Genomic DNA, 25,250 nt, shown 5'->3' on the forward strand with positions numbered 1-25,250 from the left:
AAAAAAAAAAAAAAGGCATGGTTCGCTTAGAATTTTTGGCGTGGCTGGGCCTTACACCAAATTTCAGAAACTCCTCGTGACACCCACATTTCTGCCACGAAGCGCAGACCCACCCTGGGGACCATGCAAAGCAGCCCGATCTCCTGCAGGCGCGCTCGCGCCGCCGCACTGGACCACCAGGACGCCGACGCCGAGAACCCCCAGTCCTTCCCGGGCCCCGCAGTGACGTCACGGCGCGCTGTCATCGCGAGACTCGGCTCGCCCGCCGCGGCTCGCCGCTTCCCAACCGCCCGCGTCCGTCCGCGGCCAGGCAGCGGTGGGGATGGCGAGCCGCGGAACCGGGGCGGTGACGAGCGCAGCGGCTCCGCCATTGGGCAAGGAGGCCTGAGGGACGGGCTGCCCGGCTGGGTGCAGCAGGGACACCGGAAACGGCAGCCTCGGCAGGGCGAGGGCGATGGAGGCCAACGTGCCGCCGAAGCGGAAAGAGCCAGCCAAGTCCCTCCGCATCAAAGTCATCTCCATGGGCAACGCCGAAGTGGGCAAAGTGAGTAGCGCAGGCTGCGAGGGGGCGGGACCTCCGCGTGCCGGGAGAGGCATGCCCATTGGCTGAGAGAGGGGCCACTCAACAGCCCGAAGCCCCGCCTCATCCCGGCTCCCGGAGCATCCCTGCGCTCGACAGGGGTTTGCGGCCTCGGGAGAACGATCTTGACCTTTTTGACCTTTGGGTTGCACGCTCTTTACTAACGTCACTGCCCATAAGAAGATGCCTGGGGTGGCCTCTGACCTTTGACTGTAATTTTGAAGGGGGTAAGGAGGCCTAGGTCTCCTTATGTGTAGCCTAGATACCAAAATTTGCTTTCCTAGACAGGGGTCCAAGACATGAAGGTGGGGGGAGTCGTTGCCTCCTAGTTGTGGCCTTTAAAGGGATGCCTGTGAGGTGGTGGATTCAGAAAAATGTCGCCAGGCAGAGCCCGCAAGTCCACGTTCCCGTCACCAGAACGTAACAACTCAATGTGTTTCAGGGGACATGCACTGGCTGCCCAGCATCCTACGTTGTTTTTGCGTTAAATTTCTCATACTGTCACGTCCATTTTCATAGAGAAGCCTTTTTTTTTTCCCCCACCGTCTTTCTGTGTGTTCTATCTGCTGCATATTAGCTATTAAACTTCCTCTCAGATGGGCAGCGGTGACCTAGGGCTTTTCCCAAATGAATTGAGATGCCTATTCTTACTCAAGTTTTCTCCCTTAATGAGCGGAAGCTGTTGGTGAAGAATCCCAAGGTCGGCAAATCAGTGACGGGGAGGGGGTTAGAAGCGGTGTCTGTACTCTGGCGAATGCAGAAGACCTGCTAAAGGGAATCTTTAAACCAGTGCGCTGCACTTAGATGTTCAGTGAATATTTAGTAGTGCTTTACAACTTAGCTTTCCCCGACTACTTAGGTATCATTGTGTATGTGTTAACAAAGTGTTGGTTGAAATTTAACACTTATCGACTATTAACTATGTTCCCACTGTGTTTTAAGAGGCAAAGAGATTTGGGAATATAGTTCATTTGGTGCTGTGCAGACGTGAAAACCACTGTCTAGAACCTCTGCAAAAACCTGAGATAGTGGCACAGGCTTGGAGACCGGTGGACCCCTGGCAGCCATCGACCAACTAGCCTAGCCTAATCAGCAAGCCCCAGGTCCCGAATAGAAAGATGGATGGCCACTGAAGAATGACATCCATACACTTAATTAAAACTCCCTTTTTTGCCTAAATTTTGGCCTTCTGTGTAGATAAAAGTTGGACAGTTTTGGAAAATGTGCTTAATAGATTAAATAAAACTGTAACCATTTTTATTCACTACTATTTTTAAAAATATGCTGTCAAAATTAACAATATATTAAAAGACACGAGGTCAATGATGAATGAGCATGTTAGGTGATTTCAGATCTTAGGACACTTTGAAAACTTGCATGGGGCTCTGGTATACACTGTCAATGCAAGAAGTTGAATAGAATATAAACAAGGGTACACTGAGAAATTTCAAGTTTCCCACATAGAAAGGAATAAGCCCTTGGGGTTGGGGGGTGGGCTGGTGTTAAAGCCCTTACTTGTAAGCCTGGTGACCTCATTCAGTCCCCAGAACTCATGGTAGAAGTAGAGAACCTTTTTTCCAAATTCCAAAAGTTGACCTCCGACATGGGGCACATACATACAACATACACACACAGACAGACATGGAACACATACATATAATACAGACAGACAGACACACACACACACACACACACACACACACACAATCAAATTGGAGGGAAAAAGAGAAAAAATATTGGAAATAACCTTTTTCTTCCCCAAAGATTAAAAACCATAAAAATTCTTGAATGAAGAAAGCCTTAATGTGGGCTGGAGAGAGATAGTTCGGCTGTTAAAAGCACTTGCTGCTCTTGCAGAAGACCAGCATTCAGTTCCCAGCTCCTATGTCAGATGGGGCTCACACTGCCTGTATCTCAGCTCAAGGGGACCTAACTCCTTCTTCTGTATTCTGTTGCCACCTACATGTGTCTGCATCCACAGACATCCACATACATGCATAATTACAAATAACATTTAAATTTAAAGCAAAAGCCTTCATGTGATATAATTCACAAAGAAATCACTTATTTGAAACATACAATTCACTGATTTTCAGTTCATTCACAGAGTTGTGAAACCATTACTATGATCAATTATAGAACAATTTCATCATCCCCTGAAGAAAAAACAACAATGTAGCAATTAGCAGGCTCTCCCCGTGTCCCCTAACCATTAACCCACTTCCTGCCCCAGTGGGTTTGCCTATTCTGGCTATTTCGTATCAGTGGAGTCCCGTGTGTTCTTTCACTGCAGACTTCTTTTACTTAGTATAACTCGTGTAAGGTGAGTCTTGTTGTGGTGTCTATCAGTATGTTTTTCATATCGTAGAAGTATAGTCTATCACATGGATGTAATACATTTTATTCATCTATCTGGGTTGTTTTTGTTTTTGGATACTGATACTAAGGATAATGATGATACAGACTTAGATTTGGGCCTTGAATCAAATATGACTTTAATCATTTGGCCCTTTGTCACTGGGAAAATGATGGCCTGATTAACAGAGCTAGATGTCAGCAAGACAGACTCATTTGGAGACATGTTGAATTAGATGATGGCAGGATATGTGAGTAGAAACCATCTAGTAGATGCTTAGACATGTAGCTCTGGTCCTGGGAGGGAGTCAAGGCTGGATGTGGATGTTTTCGTGGTGTTGGAAGTAGAAGGATGGAAAAGATCTGCAGAAGAAAAGAGCACAGTGGTTGGGAATAAAACTGAAAACATCCAGATTTAGTTTGAAGGTAAGAATTCAATTTTTCTTTAAAATCTTCACTTGTGGCCTGGTTGGTGGCTTGTGCCTTTAATCCCAGCGCTAGGGAGGCAGAGGCGCGAGGCAGCCTGATCCTCATAGTGAGTTCCAGGCCAGCCAGGAGTGAGACCTTCTCAAAACAAACCACAAATAAAACCCTCATTTTTTAAAATACCTATTTCAGATGCTTTTTTTTTTCTTTTGTCTTTGGGGGATTTGTTTTATTTATTTATTTATTTATTTATTTTTTTTTTTTCGAGACAGGGTTTCTCTGTGTAGCTTTGTGCCTCTCCTGGAACTCACTTGGTAGCCCAGGCTGGCCTCGAACTCACAGAGATCCGCCTGGCTCTGCCTCCCGAGTGCTGGGATTAAAGGCGTGCGCCACCACTGCCCGGCGATTTGTTTTATTTTTGAGACATGGTCTCGTGTGGTTGAGGCTGGCCTCGATCCCTTGATTGTTCTGTTTCTCTTTCTCAAGTGCTGGAGTTACAGACACCCACCGCCATGCCAGCTAGCATTTGGAAACACTTTGATTTCCAGTGAGGTGACTGAAGAAAGCCCAGTGAAGGAATGTGTTGTCTCACACATCTTTCCAGTGTGTATTACCAAGTGCACGCATTCTTGTCTTTCTAGAGCTGCATTATAAAGCGCTACTGTGAGAAGAGGTTTGTGTCCAAATACCTGGCGACAATCGGAATTGACTATGGAGTCACCAAGTGAGTATGTTGTTCCTCTGGCCTGTGCATGACACAGATCCTCAGAGTGTCCTGAGAGAGTCTGTGTCTACATCAGAGCATGTGCGTGGGTGGCACTGAAAGGGAATCTTTGAAGATAAATTGGAAAAGACGGGCCTAAGGGACTTCTTCAGGCATGTGGTGCCATCTTTTCAGCCAGCCAGTGTATTAGGAACCTGCCAGTCCAGACCTGGTTGTAGATGTGGCCTTGGCAGCGATGAACAAGCACAAGCCTCGCTGGCAGATGGGGCTTCTTAGGACAGATTTCTATGTACGTGGGTCCTGCCAGCAAGTGGGTTTTAAGGCTGTTTTGTCTTTTGTTGGTTTATGATCTTGATAGCTTGTTGGAATCCAGCAGATCTGAGAATAATGAAGTTGGGGGTAAGTGGGGATTTATTTGGAGGTGAATCGAGAATGGTTGGAAAGAGGATTAAAACAACAAGAGAAATGCCCCCCAGAGTAGAGTTGGGGTAAAGAGCACATATCTTAAACATGGAACTGCAGCTGACTGTAGAGTGCTTGTGTTATTTGTATACGTTTACTATTCCTGACTTGGAGAAAGGGATATTCTTTTTTTTGCTAGTATCTTTATGTATTCTCTGAAAGTTTTATACATTTGTATAATGTATTTTGATCATATCATTCACCATTACCTCCGCATGTGCATGGGTGTGAGGCCATCCACTAGCACGAGCAACCACCAGTGGCCACGTTCTCAAAAGATACTCCCCTTCCCTCAGCAGCCACCAACTGCCAGTCGCTCTTCTGCCAAGGGTGGGACCCAAAGGTGCTCGATCCATGCTGAAATTTGGACTGGCTTGATCTGGTCTTGTCCAGGTGACCCCAGGGTCTGTGAGCTGATCTGTCATGTCATAACCAAAGTCAGCGTTTCCCGTCTTTGTTCCCTGCCCGCCAGCTCTGACATTCTTTCTGCCGCCTCTTGCCTGATGCTCCCTGAACTGGCTCAGTCAAGGCTGATACAGACAATTTATCCATAAGGAAGCATTCATAGTTACTTATACTTGGCACTTTGACTGATTCGGCATTTCTGTATTACCGATCACAAGAAGCTTCTCTGACCACAGCTGAGAACAACACAAGTCTGTGGGTCTAAAATAAATATTGGGAAGGCAATTTGACATCATGATCATTGAGCAAAACAGCAGTGTTCCCTCTCATCTGTCATGTCCCCGCCATGGCTTTTGACCAGGTTTACAGCGTCAGGCATAAAAGCTGTCCTGTAGAACCGGCCTCGTAGCTAATCAAAGTGGTTGGTTGGTTACCCTAAGGACTGCCATGCCACTGTTACACCAGCCAGGTTGATATTATAACCTGGAGGGTCCACCACTGGGGGAGATCATGATCTCTTCTCTCCCCTAGCAACCTGCAGAGCATCTTCTGGTACTTTGTAAACTAGCCAGGAGGGAGGGAGTTTCCTGGTCAGTCAGGTTGATTTTTTTGTTTGTTTGTTTGTTTTTTAATGTCCTTCATCCAAAGTGAATGCTGTAAAAGGGATTTTTGTATGTTTTCTCCAAGTACCTGGTACAGTGTTTCTCCCTGGTGACTCCTCAATAAATATTGTTAGATAGATACTCTTAAAGGTGAAAATTTTCCAAATCAGAATATGAAGGCAATATTCAAGGAGGTCGATAAAATTGGTGAGGTTTGTCTATAGCAGAATGTCAGTTGTCTGAAGGGCAAGGTCAAGTTTATGTATGTCCCTTCCAGACTGTATTTAAGTAGTTCAGGTCAGTGGTGAAGTAGAACCCAAGAGTTCTATGTAAATTCAATGGCCATTTGTCAGCTGAGAGCAGCAAAAGGTGTTTTTATACATTTTCTCTAAAGTATGGAGTCTGTAGCTCTTGACTGTGAAAGTTAGGAAGCTCTTCATTTGAATCCATATTTCTTTCTACTTTTTCTACTTCAGCGCATGGAGTTCATCAGTGATGTAGTGGGACAGCCTATTTAAGACACCTTCATTCAGAATCCATATCAGTACCTAGTTTATCTAAAAATGGAAATTGCTGTATGAGCCAAAGAATTGTGACTTATTTATTTGTTTGTTTATTTATTTATTTTGAGACAGGATGCATTGGGTTACACAATAGACTATTCTGTTTGTTACTATTTTTTAAGATGATTATTCTGTGATGAGTATTGCTAAAATTCCTTCCCAGGGGAGACATAAGTAATGTTTACCCCTCCTCCCAAGGTCTCAATGACAAAGCAAGATGAGACTCCACCTAGGGAACCAATGCGTTTCTTTGGCTTCCAGAGCGTAGGTGAGGGGTTACCCATGGTGTGGGTGCTCCTCTCCCAAAAGGTTGCCCCAGAAAGTCTTTACCAGCTGAGATAAGGGCTTCCCCATAGCTGCATAGATGGCACCCCTTGCCCCCCGTGTTTCCCAGCCTGTATACTCTACCCCTTCCCCAGGGCTGTCTGCAATTAAGGCCGAGTTACTTACTCAGGTAGGGAGAAGTTGGATACTCCGGTGAGGGTCTTATGACCACCCCTAGGGGACATAAATAATCAGCAAGCTCAGTTGCGGTCATCCTTTGGCAGGTGAGGGCAGCTTGTTGGTTCAGGGTTGTGGACTGAAGTATCTGAGGTGGAAGATGGGTCCTTAGTCAGGGCTCAGTGTTCTGAAGCAGGGAGGAAGGCTTGTCAGCCAGCTTGCTGGCTTCTGTTGTAAAGATTATCTGGAGTTAAGAAGAAGATGAAGAAAGTCTCTGGAAATGTGACTCTGTTTCCATTTGAATATTTCAGGGTCCAAGTCAGAGACAGAGAAATCAAAGTTAACATCTTCGACATGGCTGGACACCCCTTCTTCTATGAGGTAAGAAAGCCTTAGAGACCTGACATCCAGTCTCGGCATTGGAGACAGTGGGGTGGTAATTCAAATCATGGGTAAAGTTTAGCTCATGTTAGTGACTTTCCTCCTGAGCTTCAATTTAGTGGATACTCCTTGATTGCTTACACAGACATGACTACATCCAAACTCTTGTCAAGTACATGATTGTATAGATTAAGAAAAACAAGTTCAGGGGCTGGAAAGATGGCTCAGATGGTTGAGAGCACTGGCTGCTCTTCCAGAGGACCCGGGTTCAATTCCCAGCACCCACATGGCAGCTCACAACTGTCTATGACTCCAGTTCCAGGCCTTCTGACACCCTCACACAGTCATACATGCATGTGAAATACCAATGAACATAAAATAAAAATAAATTATATATAAAAAAAGAGTGGTTTAAAAAAAAAAAGAAAAACAAGTTCAACTGGGCGGTGGTGGCACACGCCTTTAATCCCAGCACTCGGGAAGCAGAGACAGGTGGATCTCTGTGAGTTCAAGGTCAGCCTGGTCTACAGAGTGGATATCAGGACAACCAGGGTTATGTAGAGAAACCCTGTCCTGAATCTCCCTCACTCCCCCCCCCAAAAAAAAATAAGAGAAAACCCAACCCAACCCAACTCTGTAATCCCATTTAAATGAAGTTGAACTTTGGAGGACAGGGGGGTGGGGAAACAACCGAGGAGTTTTGAGTCATGGCTTTAAAAAGATAAATTCCATGGTGTGTCATGGTCCTGGAAGACAGCTTGGGAAACTGCAGCAGTCCTGCAGTATTGGTCTTTGTGTGGAAGGGAAGCGACAGGTGGAGAGGCACGCAGACAGGATCCAGACATGACCGTGACTCTGCTGGAGAGAGGCAGGCCAGCAGAGGTACACACTGGGCTTTCCACCTCATCACTGATGTCCCCCACATCAGAGTTCAGCGAGACATTCAGCTAAGCCCGGTGCTAGCCAGAAGACGAAGCTGCAGGGGAGCAAGCTGATCTTGGGGACTGTCACAGTTGAACCAGTGCAGAAAGGAAGAGGGCCCAGGACAGGATTTGGGAGGATTGAGAGTAGACAAAGGCAGAGAAGAGGAGTTGGTAGAAGATAATTTATATTTATTTCATTACAGCTAAATATTATATCTCTAACATATATATGTATATTCTATATGTATGTCTGTGTATCATGTGCTTGCCTGGTGCCCTCAGAGGTCAGAAGAGGCTGTTGAATCCCCTAGAGTTGGAGTTACAGATGTTGTAGACTGTATGTGGGTGATGGGAGTCAAACCTGTGTCCTCTGCAAGAACAGCAAGTGCTCTTGACCCCCGAGCCATCTCTCAAGCTCTGGTAGAATATACTGTAAGAAGCTAGGAAGATGGGTAAGGTACTTGTTGCACAAACATGAGGACCTGTTTGAATCCCCAGCACGCATATAAAAGCCAGGTGTGGTAGTATACATTCCTGACCCCAGAACTGGCCAGGACGGAGGCAGGAGGCCCAGGGACTCCCTCCCTATCCAATCTAACCAAAATGACAAGCTGCAGGTTCAGTGAGAGCCTGTCTAAAAACTACGATGGAGAGTGATAGAAAAAGGTACCTGATGTCAGCCTCTGACCTCCACATGCACATGAACGTGTAAACACACCTGCACAAGCAAGTGCACCTGTACACGACATACACACACACACAGAGAGAATGAATGAGAACCTGGAGGATGTAATATGTGGAAATCAAGGCTTCAGAGCTCTAGCACAGTAGGGGAGAGTTGTCACCTTCGAGAAGGGCCAAGGATCACCAGCTCTGAGGGGAGAGACTGTTGGTCATGTCTCAGTCAGTGTTCTGTTGCTGTGAAGAGACACCAAGATCATGACAACTCTCTTAAAGGAGAACATTTAATTGAGACTGGCTTACAGTTCAGAGGTTAAGTCCATTGTCAGTCATCATAGGAGGAAGCATGGCGGAGTGTAGGCAGACATGGTGCTGGAAAAGTAGCTGAGAGCTACATCCTGATCTGAAGGCAGCAAGAAGGGAGCGACTGAGCCTGACTTGGATCTTTCAGATGTCAAAGCCTGCCCCTAGTGACACACTTCCTCCAACAAGACCACACCTACTTCAGCAAGGCCACACCTCCTAATCCCTCCCAAGTAGTGTCACTCCCTGATGATTCAGCATTCGAATATGTGGATGTATGGGGGCCATTCTTATTCAAACCACTGCAGTCATCATCTTAAACCCCTTCTGCATCTGCTGTTTCTTACTGTGGTGGACTGCTTCTTAGGTTTCTCTAAGGTAATCATAGAACCTCATGTTCTTGGTCAAGGTTTCTGTCAGTGCTCAGAAGCCCGTGCCCAGTGTGAAAGATAAATGCCCCCCCCCACACACACACATGCTTTTATTAGATAGCTCAGAGTAGCCCAAACTCACTACATAGCCTAAGCTGGCCTTAACCTCACAATCACTATCTCAGCCTCCTGAGCACTGCTATAACAGGCATTTCTACCATCCCCTGCTTCTTGACTTCTGAATCCTTAGCTAGAGTGAGTCAGAGTGCATTTGGGGATCTTGTGAAAAGAACAGAGCTGTGTTCTCTGCCAGGTTCCTACCAGAATTCCAGCCCACCCAACGTCTCACTGCCTCGAGCACTTGAGTTCACCCTCTTCTTCTTGTTAACTCTTTTGAGAGCTGCAGCCATGTCCCAGAGGCAAGTTGCCATTTCTGATGAATTATCTCAGGACAGTCAGACAGAATGCAAGGAAGAAAGGGAGAGGAGCTTGTTTGTATGTGTGATTTTCCAGGCGCCATGCTAAGTGTGATGCCTTCATGACCTCACCTAATCCTAGGACTGTGACCCCCTTTTACAGACGGGAAGTACAGAGAGGTTGCGGGATTTGCCCAAGGTCACACGACTTCTAGTGGACGTGAACCCAGAGCTGCCTGCCTCCTCAGCTGTCCTCCTGACCATGTGGTTACACTGGGCTCTGAGTTTGGGGGTTGAACATTGGTGTATAGCCCTGGAGCAGTCTGGAAGCTCTGCCTGGAATGCTGGGTAAACTCTGGGATGTGATGTTTGTGTGGTGGCAGCATTGTTCATAATCGTGACTGTTTGCCTACCTTCCTGAGAAGATCTTGACAGGACTGTCTTCTGAGTCTACCAACAGCTGGAGAGTGCTGCCTCTGAGTAGCTGTGATCTGTGTTCTGCTAAAAAATTCTCCTGACCTGCAAATTCGTTTGTTTCATTTTGATTTTATATAAAGTCCTCTAAAAGCCAGTAAATGCTGAGATATAATAATGAGTACTCCGAATATAAAAGAGGACACACTTGGTTAAGTTAATGGCTGTGAGGTGCATTCTTACAGAGATCACAGAGCCAACACCTTGTGTCTCTGTTCTTCCATCTGAAGGTACGAAACGAATTTTACAAGGACACACAGGGTGTGATACTGGTCTATGACGTTGGACAGAAAGACTCGTTTGATGCCCTGGATTCATGGCTGGCAGAAATGAAGCAGGAGCTTGGGTCTCACGGGAACATGGACAATATTGTCTTTGTTGTATGTGCCAACAAGGTAACTGCTTTGAATTGGTTTGCTAACACAACTGTGAGTTCGAGGCTGTGGAGAGGCGAGAGCTGGATGTGTAGCTTAGCCTGTAATTCCAGGACTCGGGAGCTGTAGGCAGGAGGATTATGAACTGGAGGCCAACCTGAGCTATGTAGAGAGTTCAGGCCAACCTGGATGGCTTACTGAGACATCGTGTTCAGTCTTCAAACATAGATGCACATGCACACTGGAGGAGGCGCTATTTTTAACATGGAAATCAGTAGTTGGTAGGCTTTGAAAACGTCTCTGACTAGATTTTTATTCCTTTTTTTCCCTTGGTGTCCACCTTGAGGAAGCACACTGGGGACAATCAGGAAAAGCCTGATATTCATGTCTTGATGGGAGTGGTTGCTCATGGCAGACAGCAGAAGGTGGCCCCTGGGAAGGACAGATCATGAAGTCACTTTCACAGAAATACATAGCAACTGCTTTCCCATGGGAGGAAGTAGGAAATGCAACCTAAATCAGACAGAAAACCAGTCGGTGGGTTTCGTGGTTTGGTCCTGTTTAGCCTGGTGATTGTATACATTGTCCTGAGGCTCAGTGATGAAGAGTCACTGGGCCTGGTGTGTGGGACAAGGGCGGATCTTCTCTCTGCCCCCTCCCAACTTTGTCTTTCAGATTGACTGCGCCAAACACCGCTGTGTCGATGAAAGCGAGGGGCGTCTGTGGGCTGAAAGCAAGGGCTTCCTGTACTTCGAAACGTCAGCACAAACTGGAGAGGGAATCAGTGAGATGTTCCAGGTAAGCAGACATCCTGATCTAGCCATGCCAGTGTATAGTTAAGATCCCGAGGGGCGGAACAGGTCATAGGACTTTGTCAAAGTGGAGAGGGAGAGGTGGCGAGAGATGAGTGACCTGTCTGCTCTCTATTGTAGGTCACCTGATGGCTTAGCTCCTGTTCGCCTTACGGCCGTCAAATAACCTGTCAAAAGCAAGTTAAGGAACTCGAGGGGTTTATTGTAGGTCCCAGTTGAAGAGTACAGGCTGTTAATCCAGTCTAGAAAAGCCCTCACAAACATTCCACAGTGATTCTAATCCCAGCAAGTAGACAGTCAAAATGAACCTGGGGTAATTCTTCAACATGCAACATCTGCTTCAGACCTCTGGAAACCTCAAGTTGCCATGGAGTCTAGGGATATTTTACTTTTATTTTGTTTGAGACAGGGTCTCACTATGTAGTCCTGGCTGTCCTAGAACTCACTATGTAGACCAGGCTAGCCTTAAACTCAGAGGTCCACCTGCCTCTTTCACCTGAGTGCTGGGCTCAAAGGCGTGCGCCACCACCCCTGACTAGAGCCCAGGAATTTGTGCCTTGAAAAAACATCCCAGGTGATTCTGGTGGTCATCAGGTTTAAGCAAGTTACTGTGCTATTTCACTGTGATGAAGATTTTTCTTCAAAACCATCTTTGGATAGTGGTGTTACATTCATCTGAAGCCTTGCTGTAGCAAAATTGCCTTGGCACACGAAGGTATCTAACCCTGTACTCACAGAGCAGCTCACAGAGGTCACAGTTAGCTTAGGAGACCATCATTGCAGAATCCAGGGGTCGTGCATAAAAATCCAAAAGGCAATATAGAAGGACGTGCTCACATGGCAGCCTGAGAAGGTGGTCATTTCTTTTGTGTGTGTGTGTGTGTGTGTGTGTGTGTGTTTGCGCACGTATGCAAGTGCATGGGCTTGAGCATATATGTATAGGTGTACTCTCAGGTGTGCAGAGGTAGATGTCAAGTGTCTTTCTCTCTTGCTGTTCACCTTTTGAGACGGTGTGTCTCAATGAACCTGGAGCTCGTCAACTATCTAGATTGGCAGCCACACAGACACCAGGATCCATTTGTCTGTTTTCCATCTAGTGCTGAGGCTGTGGGCACCAGCCACTGCTCCTGGCTCCCTAGCCCCAGATGCCACTGTTTTTGGAACTTGCTCTGTAGACCAGGCTGGCTTTGAACTCACAGAGATCCGCCTGCCTCTGCCTCCCGAGCGCTGAGATTAAAAGTGTACACCACCACTGGCTTCCAGAAGTCACTTTTTAAAGCCATTAATTTTGTATAATTTAAGGGATGTAGGCTACTTAAAACGGGAAGTAATAGAATCAGGGCTTGATTATAGGTCCGTTTGGAAATGGTGGTGTGAATAAACTATTTTTCTTCTTATGATTGTGTCTGGCATTTGAGGAATTTTTAGCCCCTCAGATAGTGTATCTATCCTGCACAGAGTCATCTTCATTGCTGGGTGGGGTTGTACTGATTCTGTCTCTGGATTTCCTTCTCATAAGAGGCCACTCCTCCTGGAAGACCAGTGCCATCTTGACTGGCAGGGTGATGCCAGTTTGCTGTGCTTCCTATTCATTTGAGCACGTTGGTCTGTGTGTGTGCCTTATCTGTGATGCACAGCCACTCAGGTAACCTCTGACAGTTCTGGTATTTACACGTCTCACCTTGTTTGAGATGTGTGACCGTGTGTGGCGGCTGTTATTTTTGTTTCACATAGGAGAGCGTCTCAGGGAGTGAGTGCAGTAACTGAGAGAGACTACATTTCTCTTTTCTTCTAACTCAGTACTTTAACGGTACATTATTTGTGATCCTTTGATACACATATACAATGCTTCACTATACAAATCAGGGTAATTGGCATCTTCATGCTGGAGACCGCGCTGGTCAGAGACTGACTGTGCTGGTCAGTCTACCATGGCCTGGCAGCAACATGGACAACTCCGTCTCCCGGGTAGAAGGTGTCGTATTCTCTACCCGGCCTTATTTGGAGACTGTCTCTTGGCCTGGTGACTGACTTATCTCTAGTGGGACACAGCTCCCTGCAGAAGCTTTCCCCTGCTTCCCATGTGGTAATGAGACATTGTGCTAGGAGCTTTACGGTAGGACCGCGCTTCCACAGATGACAACCAAGACTTGTATTAGGAGCCTTATGATAGGGGTGTGCTGTCTAGTGCAAATTAGGTGATTCCCCAGCCACCCAATCCTATATATCCCCTATACAGTGGAATAACGTTGAGTTGACTCACTGAAAAAAACAACAAAAAAACCTTCATAGATTAAATTCCATTCTCTCTGGCCTCTGTGTGTCTCATAAGGTAGAAGCCATGTTCACACTCTAATGTCTCTGTCCATATTGCACCTTTTTCCATTTCTGGATGCTTTGGAGAGTCTGTTTGCAGCAGCTGGGCTATGCTGAGGTGTGCCTCTCTTTATATGTATGTATCCTACCTGGGATTTGTTCATTTCTGAGATTGCCTGGTACCCACAGAGGTCAGAAGAGGGTGTTGGGTCCTCTGGAGCTGGAGTCACACAGGCTCTTGTGAACTGCCCTGTGGGTGCTGGGAATCAAACCCAAGTCCTCTACAAGAGCAGCACATGCTCTTAACTACTCTAGCGCCCCCCCCCATGTTAAAAAATCACTTTTATATAAAGGGGAGGTATTTTTCATCAAATATGGGAAGTCTTTTGCTTGTTTCTTTTTGGTGTGTGTGTGTGTGTGTGTGCGCGCGCGCTCACATATGGAGGCCAGAGGACAATCTTGGATGTCATTCCTCAGGTGCCATCCCCTGGTTTTTTGAGACAGGGTCTGTCACTAGGCTGGCTGGCCAAAAGCCCCGGTAGCTACCTGTCTCTGCCTTCCAGTGCCGGGTGACAGACACATACTGCTGTGTGCAGCATTTTAAAAATGGGATCAAACTGAGGGCCCCGTGCTGTGCAGCGAGTCCTACCAACCAAGCCATCTCCCCAGCCCCTTATTTCTTGGCTTTTCAAGACGTGTTTCTCTGTGTAGCCCTGGCTGTCCTGGATCTCCCTCTGTAGACCAGGCTGGCCTCGAACTCACAGAGATCCGCCTGCCTCTGCCTCCCGAGTGCTGGGACTAAAGGTGTGTGCCACCACAGCCTGGCTATTCCCAGCCCATTTTTAAAATTTTTTTTTTTTTTTACTTTATGCATATGAGTGTTCGCCTGTTTCCTATGTGCACCGAGTGTTTGCTTGGTACCACAGGGCAGAAGAGGGTGTGGGGTCCCCTGGAGCTGGAATTGCAGGCAGTTGTGAGCTGCCGTGTGGGTGCTGGGATCTGAACCCAGGTCCTCTTAAGAGCAATCTCTTCAGTGCCCAAATAAGATATTTTTAAAGATATATTAATATATTTTCCTTTAATTCTTTAGGGGTATTTTCCTTTATTTCCCTTACAGTATTTCTTACAGCCAGCTGTTGTGAAATCTACCAACTCCGGTATTTGAACCAGCGTGGGGTCAGTTACTGCTGACTGCTTTCCCCGACGTCGGTCGTGTTTTCTTGTTTCTTTGTGTGGTAGTGATGTATTGATTGGGTACCACATCTGTGGAGAGTGCATTGTAGAGACCCTGCAGAGTTCTCTGTCTTTTCCTTCTTGTTGCAGGAGGCAGATTGCAATGAACTTGTGTAAGCTTGCAGTTTTGCTTAATGTCAGAGATCTGAAGGAAGCCCAAAGTGTTTCTTAAACCTTCTGATTTAGCAGGATTCAGCCAAATTCTGCCTCTTGGCTTTGGGTGTAGTTAGGGTGGGTGAAGTTCTTAAGGTACAGCCTTTCTGTGGTGCCCCAGGGGGATTTTAGGAGTGTTGATTAGGTCTTCTGGGAAGGCCAAGCTCAGGTGTCTTGGGCTAGCTCTTCCCCTAGAAAATAAGGATTGTATTTTCAGCTCCTGTCTGGCAAGCTTCAGGTGACCTTAATCTTCGTATGAGTAACCTAGTTCTTAGCTACAAACCCACAAGGAAGCCCCACCTAGAGTGGGCCCAGCTCTGCCCAGCTCCCTTCTGCCCAATAGCTCGCTGTGCTGATTCTTGTCCCTGCTGTAGCCTTAGACTCTGGTCTCTGCCTCTGCCTCCTTCTCTCAGTGGGGATTTGTGTCTGCATGCTCCAGATACGGCCTCTAGGAAGAGAGTTCCTGCTTGCCTCTCAGTAGTTCATGCTTGCTGCCTGTGCCTTTGTTCTGTTGGATGGTTGACAGGAGATCTGGTCTAGCACTGTGCACGGGATGGGTGGAGCTAAGACCTGAGAGTTACCACTTCGACCTCATGCCTCCTGGGACGACTGTGGCTGGTCTTCTGTCACCACGAGTGCTAATGACTACCTGTGCCCACAGAATCTATATATTTCTATTTCACGTTAATCCCAGGCAATGTCAACCCTAACCCTAGTGATGTTTGTGAACTGTGACCCTTCTTGGTGCTTTTATCCTTCTGGCTGCTTCTTGGTAAACATGGTGGGTAGGTTGACAAGAAGAGACAGTAGCACTGTCCTGTAGGTAAGCCTGGAGCTGCGCTCTCCTGGTGACTCGGTTTGATAAACATTATCTCGATTTCCTACTGCTTAACGGAGACTTTATGCCAGCAGGAAGGTGGTTTTGTCTGTTCTGACTCTGCTAGCAAAGGTAATCCTAAGATCACACACGTGAACCAGCACCCCTGTGGTCCTGGTCTGGTGGCTTTTCCCATGATGCTCTTTCTTTCCAGATGTCAAGTTTCTTGTTAGGTTCCCAGTCGTTTGCAGTTCCCGGAAATGAGAAAGAGGAGCTTACAGGAAAGATACATTATTTAAAGATTTCTTTTAATTATGTGTATGTGTTTTTGCATGTGATGTGAGGAGCCCAGAGGCATCAGTCATAGGCAGTTGTGAGCCATCTAGCATGGGTGCCGGGAGCCAAACTCTGGTCCTCTAGAAGAGCAGTGCATGCTTAACTACAGAGTTCTCAGCCCCAAAGATGCATTTACAAAAGGAGACAAAAGGCTCTGTTGAAGAATCTGAAAGAGAGGAAGATATTTCAAGAGAAACTAAGGGAAGAGGAAATACATCAATTAAAATAGTTCTAGGCACTGGGAGTGCACAGTACTTGCTTAGCATGAGGGGAGTGGAGGAAGGGAGAGAGAAGGGGAGGAGAGGGAGGGGAGGAGAGAGAAGGAGAGAGGAGGACGGGGAAGGGGGAAAGAGGGAAGAAGGAGAAGAGAGAGAAGGAAAGGGGAGGAGAGAGAAGGGGAGGGGAGGGGAGAGAGGGAGGGGAGGGGAGAGAGGGAGGGGAGGGGAGAGAAGAGGAGAAAGGAGAAGGGAGGAGAGAGACTCACTTTCCTTACAATTACAGAAAGGAGGCTCAGAGGTTAAGAGCACGTGTTGTTCTTGCAAAAGACTCAGGTTGAGTTCACCCAGGAACACACTGCAGAGCTGCACTGGTAATGCACACCCGTCATCCTAGCACTAAGAGTCAGAGACAGGGGGATCATGAGTTCAGTATCACCCTCTGCTGTGTAGCTAGTTCAGGGCCTGCCTAGGCGGTGTGAGACCCTGTCTCCAAAAACAAAAACAAAAGCAAAAAACAAATCGATTCGATACTGTCTGCAGTGACCAAAAGACTTAAAATAACAGGCTAGTCCAGGAATAGGGAATTAAATAAATTAAATAAACAGCCACATAATAGGATACTGGAGTCACTAGAGAGCAAAGACGGTCTGTAAATGTAGGACGTTTCCAAGGCAGATCTAGGGATTGAACCCAGGTCCTTGCTCAGGCTAAGCTGATCCCAAGTCTCCTTTTCACTTTTTGTTTTGAGACTGGGTCTCATTAAGTTACTGAGGCTGGTCTTGAACCCTCTCTGTAGGTCGGGTAGACCTTGACCTCCTGCTTCTCCTGCCTTAGGCTCCCAAGTAGCCGGGATGACAGGCATGCATCCCCAGGTCCGCACAAGGTGTGTCCTGCGGGGAGCTGCAAGCTGCTAAGCATCGTTCCATGTAAATGATTGTGTGCTTGTGTAGGACATGTGCTGTAGCAGATGTTTCTGGAGGGATACTAAATATGCTAATGTGCCTACATCAGGGAGAAAGTTTTGAGTTTACTGTTGGATTTTTAACAGTGTTCATCTGTTACCAACCGCAAATGTGCTTCTCCGAGAGCAGAATTATGAATCGTTCTAATTTTTTTAGTTAAAGTAATACATTTTAAGTTAGCTTATACTTTGCTGTTTTAAAAATATGTAGTTAGGGGGTTGGGTAGTGCACTAAGGCTCTGGGGTCTGTCCTCAGCACCAAGGGAATGGATATAAATATAGTTCAATCATGTGAGAAAAATTTTCCAAGTGAAGTGTATTACTCCTGACTTTTAAGAGTCAAACAAAACAAAAACAAAAAAAAAAAAAACAAAAAAAAAAAAGAAAAAGAAAAAGAAAAAAAAAAGTACTTTCATGCCGGGCGGTGGTGGCGCACGCCTTTAATCCCAGCACTCAGGAGGCAGAGCCAGGCGGATCTTTGTGAGTTCGAGGCCAGCCTGGTCTACAGAGCAAGTTCCAGGAAAGGCGCAAAGCTACACAGAGAAACCCTGTCTCGGGGAAAAAAAAAAAAGAGTTACTAAAGTGGGTCAGGCAGCGGTGGGGCACGCCTTTAATCCCAGCACTCAGGAGGCAGAGCCAGGCGGATCTCTGTGAGTTCAAGGCCAGCCTGGTCTACAGAGTGAGTTCCAGGACAGCCAGGGCCTTTTCACAGAGAAACTGTCTCGAAGAACAAAAAAAAAAAGTGTTACCGACTGTGTGAGAGGAACTCTTAGTTCACAGAATCACTTCTCTGGGATGATGTGTTTTCTCCCTGCAGACCTTTTACGTGTCCATAGTGGACTTGTGTGAAAATGGCGGGAAACGCCCTACTGCAAATAACAGTGCTAGTTTCACCAAAGAACAAGCAGACACCATTCGCAGAATCCGAAACAGTAAGGACAGTTGGGACATGCTGGGAGTCAGACCCGGGGCCTCCAGGTAAGCAGGTCTCGGGTGCCTGGTGCGGCATTCTGGAAGAGCCGAGGCTCTGTTGCCTAAAGTGCTACGCCATCTTTCTTCTTCTAAGTGGTTGGACACTCGAGGGTGTGTGGAAATGAGTTTCACGAGGACTCTGCCCCACTAACAACACAGGAATAAAACAGAAGGCTCGTTGCCTGCTGAGCGAGCTGGGCCGTGTTCGCGTAAACACTTGACAAAGTGGCTTGCTCCACCTTCGACTGTAACCTTAGAAAACTTTACAAAAAATAATTATAAATCACAGACTTTTAGAAGAAGAAAGATTTTTCAAGGTGCTCTCATTGCCTGGGGAAACTGGTGTTCAGTGAGGGATCCCTGAGGCCCCAGCAGACAGCGGTGCCTCTCAGCCCAGGAACACCGTCGGCCCAGCTGCCTTTTCTCATAAACCCTGCTCGTTCCCAACTGTGACTGGGTAATGTGTAGTTACCTGCTTTATTCAGAAGATTTATTTAGGGAGAGCTGGGCATGGCAGTTGAAGAAGAGGAAAATGTTGGCTCTTTATTGATTGTGGTTATCTAGGCTACCACAGCTCTGGTAAATTCCAGAGCCTCCGAGATTTCTGTTTCCTTAACCCATATAAACACAAGTTTGTCTGTACAACTCTGTCTATCAAATGACATTGGCACATTTGGGACAAATCCTTGAACATTATAGTATTAAGTTCTAGAGAATTCTGGTACTTGCTTGGGGCCAAATGTGCTTACAGTTCCTGAACTTTCTGTCTGTAGGTGACACACTGTTGACACACACTTGCACCAATCTTGTTTCTCCAGAACTTTCCCTTGAGAGTCTTTTCGGTGCCTGTAAATCTTGAAAGGCTCTCAGTGCAGGGGCCAGGCGTAACACTGAGCCCATCTAGACATGCTCCCCAAATCAGTGGCTCCCTTGGCTCTGCCCCAGACTCCATCTTGGAGAAGGAGGGGATGTGTACTCATCTCAAGGACACAGGGTCTTTGGGTAGATACAAACTCTGGCCATTCTAATTTCTTCCACGAAGGGGAATGCCTTTGATAAGCAGTACCAAGATTGCATGTGTGGGGCTGGGAAGATGGCTCAGTGGATAAAGTTCTTGCTACATAAGAGTAAGGACCTGAGTTTGCACTCCAGCACCCATTCAGAAGCCAGGCATGTCAGCGTAGGGGAATCCTAGTTTGGGGAGGGCAGAAACAGGTGAATCCCTGGAGCTCCCCAGCCACCCAGTGTAGCTAAAGCAGCCATGTTGAGGCTTAACAGACCCGACTTAAAAAATAAGGTGGGGAGTGATAGAAGACAGCTGGCATTGACCTCTGGCCTCTAGGTATTCACACACACAGACACAGGCACACACCACACAAACACATTGCATAGAAAAGACTACACATTGCATGTGTAGAATACAAGATGCAGCTGGGTGGTGGTGGCGCACGCCTTTAATCCCAGCACTCGGGAGGCAGAGTCAGGCAGATCTCTGTGAGTTCAAGGCCAGCCTGGGCTACAGAGTGAATTCCAGGAAAGGCACAAAGCTACATACACAGAGAAACCCTGTCTCGAAAAACCAAAAAGAAAAAAGAAAAAAAAAAAAAAGACTATAACATGCAAAGCTAGAATAGGAAAATTCAGAAGGACTCATCCAGCAGCAGGTAGAGCTCTGGCATGTATGCCTAAGACACAGGGACTTATTGCTGCGACCCCAGACCTTAGTCTCTCCAGATGGACACCAGACTTTGTACCATCTCCAGGCCAGCAAGGGGCATCTCTGTAACAGGGAGAGTGCTGTGAGAAGTCCTTCCAACAGAAACAGGGTGAAGGCACCTGACAGCACCATGCCATGCTGACAGGGTTGCAGGCGCTCTGATGACAGAAGCTTGGGAAGTAAAGCCACGTGGTGGGGACAGAGCCTGACACCTGGGGGTGGCAAAGGAGCCTGTTGTCTCCAGCCCTCTCCAGCCCGTCCATCCCGCAGCTCCTCCTTTATCTGCAGCTGCTCCCACTGACGTGTGTTCCTGGTGTATGCGCTCTCTTCCCTTGGCTGTTCTCGCAGACGCCTCCATCTGAACTTGCTCTGTGGTAGTCTGCCTGTCTCTCAACTTTGAGAAACAGCTTTCTCAGTGCCCGTTGCCGCAGAATGCCTACTACTGTGACTGTCAGTCAAACCCAGTGTTTTCCTTGTTTTGCTTTGGAAGCCATACATCTGCTCTCTGCTCCAGGCCTCTCTGCCAGTTCCTCCCTGGCATTCCAAATCCTCCACCCTATGCTCATCACAGGCCCCTCTTCTTCCAGAAGCTTCTCCCGAGGGATTTTCCCAGGGAGAAAGGCTCTCATCCCTTCAGTTAGTGAAGGCTTGCTCTTGCCCCTGCGTGTCTAGAGCTGCCTGGCAGCGGATGGCACTTTTTGGACCGACTTCTAGACTCACTTACAACTGTGTTTTTCTTTTCTTTTTCTTTCTTTCTTTTTCTTTTCTTTTTTTTTTTTTTTTTCCTCCCGGAGCTGAGGACCGAACCCAGGTCCTTGATCTACCGCTGAGCTAAAGCCCCAACCCCCAACTGTGTTTTTCTACTCTATAGGGCCTGTGTTTGTGTGTTGTTTTCTAGTCTTTTATCCTGCCTTTGAGAAAAGGAAATGATTGCATGGGAGATGTGTAGTGTATCCAGAGAGCTGGGATGCAGGATTTGGGGCCAGCCTGGTTACTGACAGAGCTCGGCTGCTTTTTGCAGGGAGGAAGTCAATAAGGCCTACCGGAAGCTGGCTGTGCTGCTTCACCCGGACAAATGTGTAGCGCCCGGCAGTGAAGACGCCTTCAAAGCGGTTGTGAATGCCCGGACAGCCCTCCTGAAAAATGTCAAGTAGAAGGCAGAGGAGGCGACAGGCGGCCTCAGTGCAGACTCCCCGAGGTGAAATAACCAGCGTGGACTTTTCCTTCCCAGATGCTCACCGTTCGGTTCCCTCATGTGCTGTCATTTGTGAGTTAATAGTGTGGGTGCCTGTACCATGTTGTGGGCCTTTCGCAGCGAGATGACCTGCTTTTGTGTGAGGGAGAGCCCCACGTCTCCTGTGCACTGCATTTCATTTCTTATTGCCAGATAACTCAGTGTTCGTAATTGTAGCATCGCTTAGGCATTGGCTTCTGAAAGTCCATGAGGCTTCTAGAGACGGGAAGGGCAGCAGGACGCTTTGACTCACCGCCTCTCCCCCCCCACCCCGACCCATCCATCCATGTACCATCATAGAGAAGGGAATAAAAACAGAAAGGAGAACGACAGGAGTGAGTGGACAGCACCCCGCCCCGGGAGCTTAGCATCCCCACTTCTTATCTGTAGAGTCAAGCACGGTAGCATGTGCCTATAATCCCAGCACTCAGGAGGATGAGGCAGGAGGATTGTGAGGTTGAGGCCAGTCTGGATTATATGCGAGACTCTCTCAAAGAAAAAAAGGAAAAACAAGCACCCTTGAAGAAGAATGTAAAGTGAGTTGACACTGTTCTGTCGGCCTGCCTTTCTAGGACATTCACTCTGTTCCCTCTTCAGCCAGCAGGGGGAGAGATGAGCCAGCGCTAAGAGAGAAAGGTAGTGTCCTCAGGAGCTGGGGACCCTGAAGCCTACCCTGGATCCTAGGTCTTGGCTCTGCCCTAGTAGCAAGCAGCAAGGAGTGCTGTGCCCCTGGGGAACGAGGGACCAGAGATCAAGACAGAGTCACTGAGAAGGCATGCTGTAGATTACTCGGGAGTGTGCACTCAGCCACACCACACAGGGAGAGGCCAGCTGAGCTCAGGGGTGTTGGGCACCAGGAGGGTCCCTCCAGAAAACTTGTCCCTCTCCTTGTTCCTCACCACAGGTGGTGGGAGAGGCAGGCACGCATTCTTCCAGAAGCAGGTCTCTTTCTTGGGCACCAGTGTTAATCCTTTTCTCGCCCAGCTCTATTGTTACACCCCACATCCGCCATCACCTCTCTCCTTGAATCCCTAGCATTGCCCGAGGCTCAGCTGACTTGAAATAAGTATGACCTGTTGGGGGCACAGTGGGACATCCTGAGCCTGGGTAGGGCAGGATCTCTACAGTTTCTGCTTGGGTTCCAAATTTCCAGAGAGACTGTTCAACTATGAGTTTGAGAACTCGTTTCGCAGAGACACATTCCTCAGGCCGTTGTCCCTGCCTGGTCCGCAGGATGGGGCTGCGTTTCTCACAGTGTAGGGGAGCTGGCTCGTGGCTTGACTCCGGTCCTCGTCCCTAACTGTGTCACTCGTGGTTTTAGCTGCTGCCACCTGCGCTAACTGGAGTTTTGAAGGACACAAAACCGTTACTAGACTGTGACCTTTAAACACCTGTCCCATAATGGTTGCCAGATAACATCTTTCTCACCTAAGAAGCCACCACTGCAGGCTTCTGGATTATTCCCTCCACCATAGTAGCCTCACTTTGTATGGCTGTGCTCAGCTGTACTGAGCTTAAAAGTGTTGTCCTTCGTGAACTCAGATCTGTGTAAAAAAAATGATAAAGAGGTCTGGGATGTGGCTTTATGATTTCTTCTGGTCCGAGAACTCCACTCAAGGTTCTTGTGGGCCTCAGTTCTTCTTGAGGCTTTCTTCATGCCTCATGCACCCCCAACTGCTCTTGGACAGAAGGTGGAGTCACGTGGATGAGGGATCGTGCTTGGGGCTGTGAGCCCGAGAGTGGGGCCCAGTCTTGGACACGGTTGTTAAAGACATCTGTTCAACACCATGGGCAGATGAACAGTCACAGCAGGACACTTGAGTGTTCCCTTTCGGGCCCCTCAGAGTGGTTTGCTGAAATGTAGCCTGGGCTTGCCTCTTAGATCTTGAGACTCTGTTTCTAAGACCTTACTAACATTTAGGGTGGCTGTATTCTACTTTATATATGTTGACAAAATGAGAAGGTTGAGCCTCAGGGTCCCAGGGTTTTCTGATTTCCACAATCCAGCAGCCGGGCTTTAGAACCATCGAAGCCTGCCTCCAAATGAGCCTTAGCTTCTTGAAACCCGTACAGACCCCTGCGTTCATTCCAGTTCTTGGAACAGGTGTGTGCTTTTTCCCTCATGCTCTTTACAACTCTTTACCCAGTTAAGATCTCAGAATATCAGCAGGAGTCGCAACTCAGCCACTTCAGCGGCTGAAAACTTTTATGAAGGACCTCGTGTCCTCCAAAAGGGATAAAACATTTGACCAGCTGTTAGTAGAGAAAAGCCATGTCTTCTGCATCGGAGTCATCAACAAGGGTCACTTCCTCACCTTGTTGGAACTCCCTGGTGCATCTCAGAGTCACTCCTCCAACCCTCTCCAGCACTTTAGAAACCCTCTCCTTTCGTGTCAGAGACGTCTCTCCTTGGTGCCTCCCTAGGAACGGCCGTTCTCCACTGTCAGTATCTCTTACTTAAGCACCGCCACTTTATTTCTCCATTTCAATGTGTCCTTGGTTTTACCAGCCTGTTAACCGAAGAGTCCAGATGTTGAGGATAAAATCGCTGGCATCCTATAAACTCTACACCATTCTTTAAGGCTTGTATTTACCTCAGGAAACTTATTCTAGTATGTTCTCACTGATTGAAATCTCAAGTGATAAATACTTCTTTATACCTGCAAACTAGTTCTTAGTTCAGTGAGCCATAGGTCGGGCAGCTGGATGGTTAGTGAGCCATAGGTCGGGCAGCTGGATGGTTAGTGAGCCATAGGTCGGGCAGCTGGATGGTCAGTGAGCCATAGGTCGGGCAGCTGGATGGTCAGTGAGCCATAGGTCGGGCAGCTGGATGGTTAGTGAGCCATAGGTCGGGCAGCTGGGTGGCCGAAAGCTCATCAGAGTAAAGCAAGGAGTGCCTGCCAGCTCTGAATCAGGGACAAGTGGCTAGTCCACCTAGAGTGGCAGCCGTCACCAGGAGGATGAGGGGATTGCATTTGGCAGGGACAGTGCCCTCTTCTAGGTCTGGAATGGCACTTCCCTCACACTGCAGGCCATGCAGCTAAGTCCCTCAGCACTTCTGGAAAACTTTTGAAAATGAATTTAGTTGTAAAATCAAGCTAAGCAATTTCCACTGCAGGCCACACAAGCAAGGAGCTCCTCCTCCTCCTCCTCCTCCTCCTCCTCCTCCTCCTCCTCCTCCTCTTCCTCCTCCTCCTCCTCCTGGTGCTGAGCACAGTTTAGACACGGGTAGTGCCCCTGGTGCTGAGCACAGTTTAGACACGGGTAGTGCCCCTGGTGCTGAGCACAGTTTAGACACGGGTAGTGCCCCTGGTGCTGAGCACAGTTTAGACACGGGTAGTGCCCCTGGACATGGGTTGTGCCATTCACTGTCTCTGGGGAGGATGACTGTGTTCACTTGTGGTGTGGGCGGACAGTGGCTGTGTCTGTCACACAGTGCGGTACCGAGCTGACTGCTGAAGGCTCTTGGTGGAAGGCCTGTGCCTGGAAAGTTGGGCAGCCTGGGTTAGTCCCCTGCACTGATTGCTCTCTGCACATTCTTTCCCTTGACTGTGACTGCTCCTACAAAGTAATTTACATATTTGCTTTCTGTTGAAATAACTGAAAGTATTCAACTACCAGTTGTTTATGTCTTGTATACAGAGTGTCATATGGATTTAAGTTGTGTATTTTTATAGAGTAAAGTCAAATAGCAAACCCTGGTCTGCTGGCTGCCTTGATTTGTTGAGACCCTGATCTTCGGTGTAAACTAGACTAAACAGGAATCCAGTTCCTCGTCAGCAAGACATGCTGCTCACCATAATCCCAGCACTCAGGAGGCTGAGGCAGGAAGATCATGAGTTTGAAGCCAACTTTGGTCACAAAGAGAGACCCTCTCTCAAAAACACGATCCAGGTATAGTGATACGTGCCTGTAGTCTACCCCAGCACTCAGGACAAGGGGATCATGGAGATCCTGGTCTGTGTAGCCAGTTTCAGGACAACCAGGCTGTACGGTGAGA

General features: G+C 47.7%; 1 protein-coding gene across 2 annotated transcripts; it reads left to right on the forward strand.

The window, feature by feature from the left end:
- Positions 1–252: 252 nt before the first annotated feature.
- Dnajc27 (DnaJ heat shock protein family (Hsp40) member C27) lies at positions 253–25,153 on the forward strand. 2 transcript variants are annotated; one of them, XR_009375675.1, is made up of 8 exons: positions 253–544; positions 4,003–4,085; positions 6,870–6,939; positions 10,338–10,502; positions 11,157–11,279; positions 18,145–18,305; positions 21,038–21,283; positions 24,928–25,153. XR_009375675.1 is itself a non-coding variant. In XM_059248331.1 (7 exons), exons 1-7 carry the CDS (start codon positions 455–457, stop codon positions 21,168–21,170), a joined length of 825 nt encoding a protein of 274 aa, XP_059104314.1. In that variant the 5' UTR covers positions 253–454; the 3' UTR covers positions 21,171–21,512. The 2 variants fall into 2 exon arrangements, 1 of the variants encoding a protein (XP_059104314.1); XM_059248331.1 differs by lacking the exon at positions 24,928–25,153 and having other exon boundaries at positions 21,038–21,512.
- The last annotated feature ends 97 nt before the right edge of the window (positions 25,154–25,250 follow it).

Source organism: Peromyscus eremicus, chromosome 22 (genome assembly GCF_949786415.1).
Source record: "Peromyscus eremicus chromosome 22, PerEre_H2_v1, whole genome shotgun sequence".
Lineage (NCBI taxonomy): Eukaryota > Metazoa > Chordata > Mammalia > Rodentia > Cricetidae > Peromyscus > Peromyscus eremicus.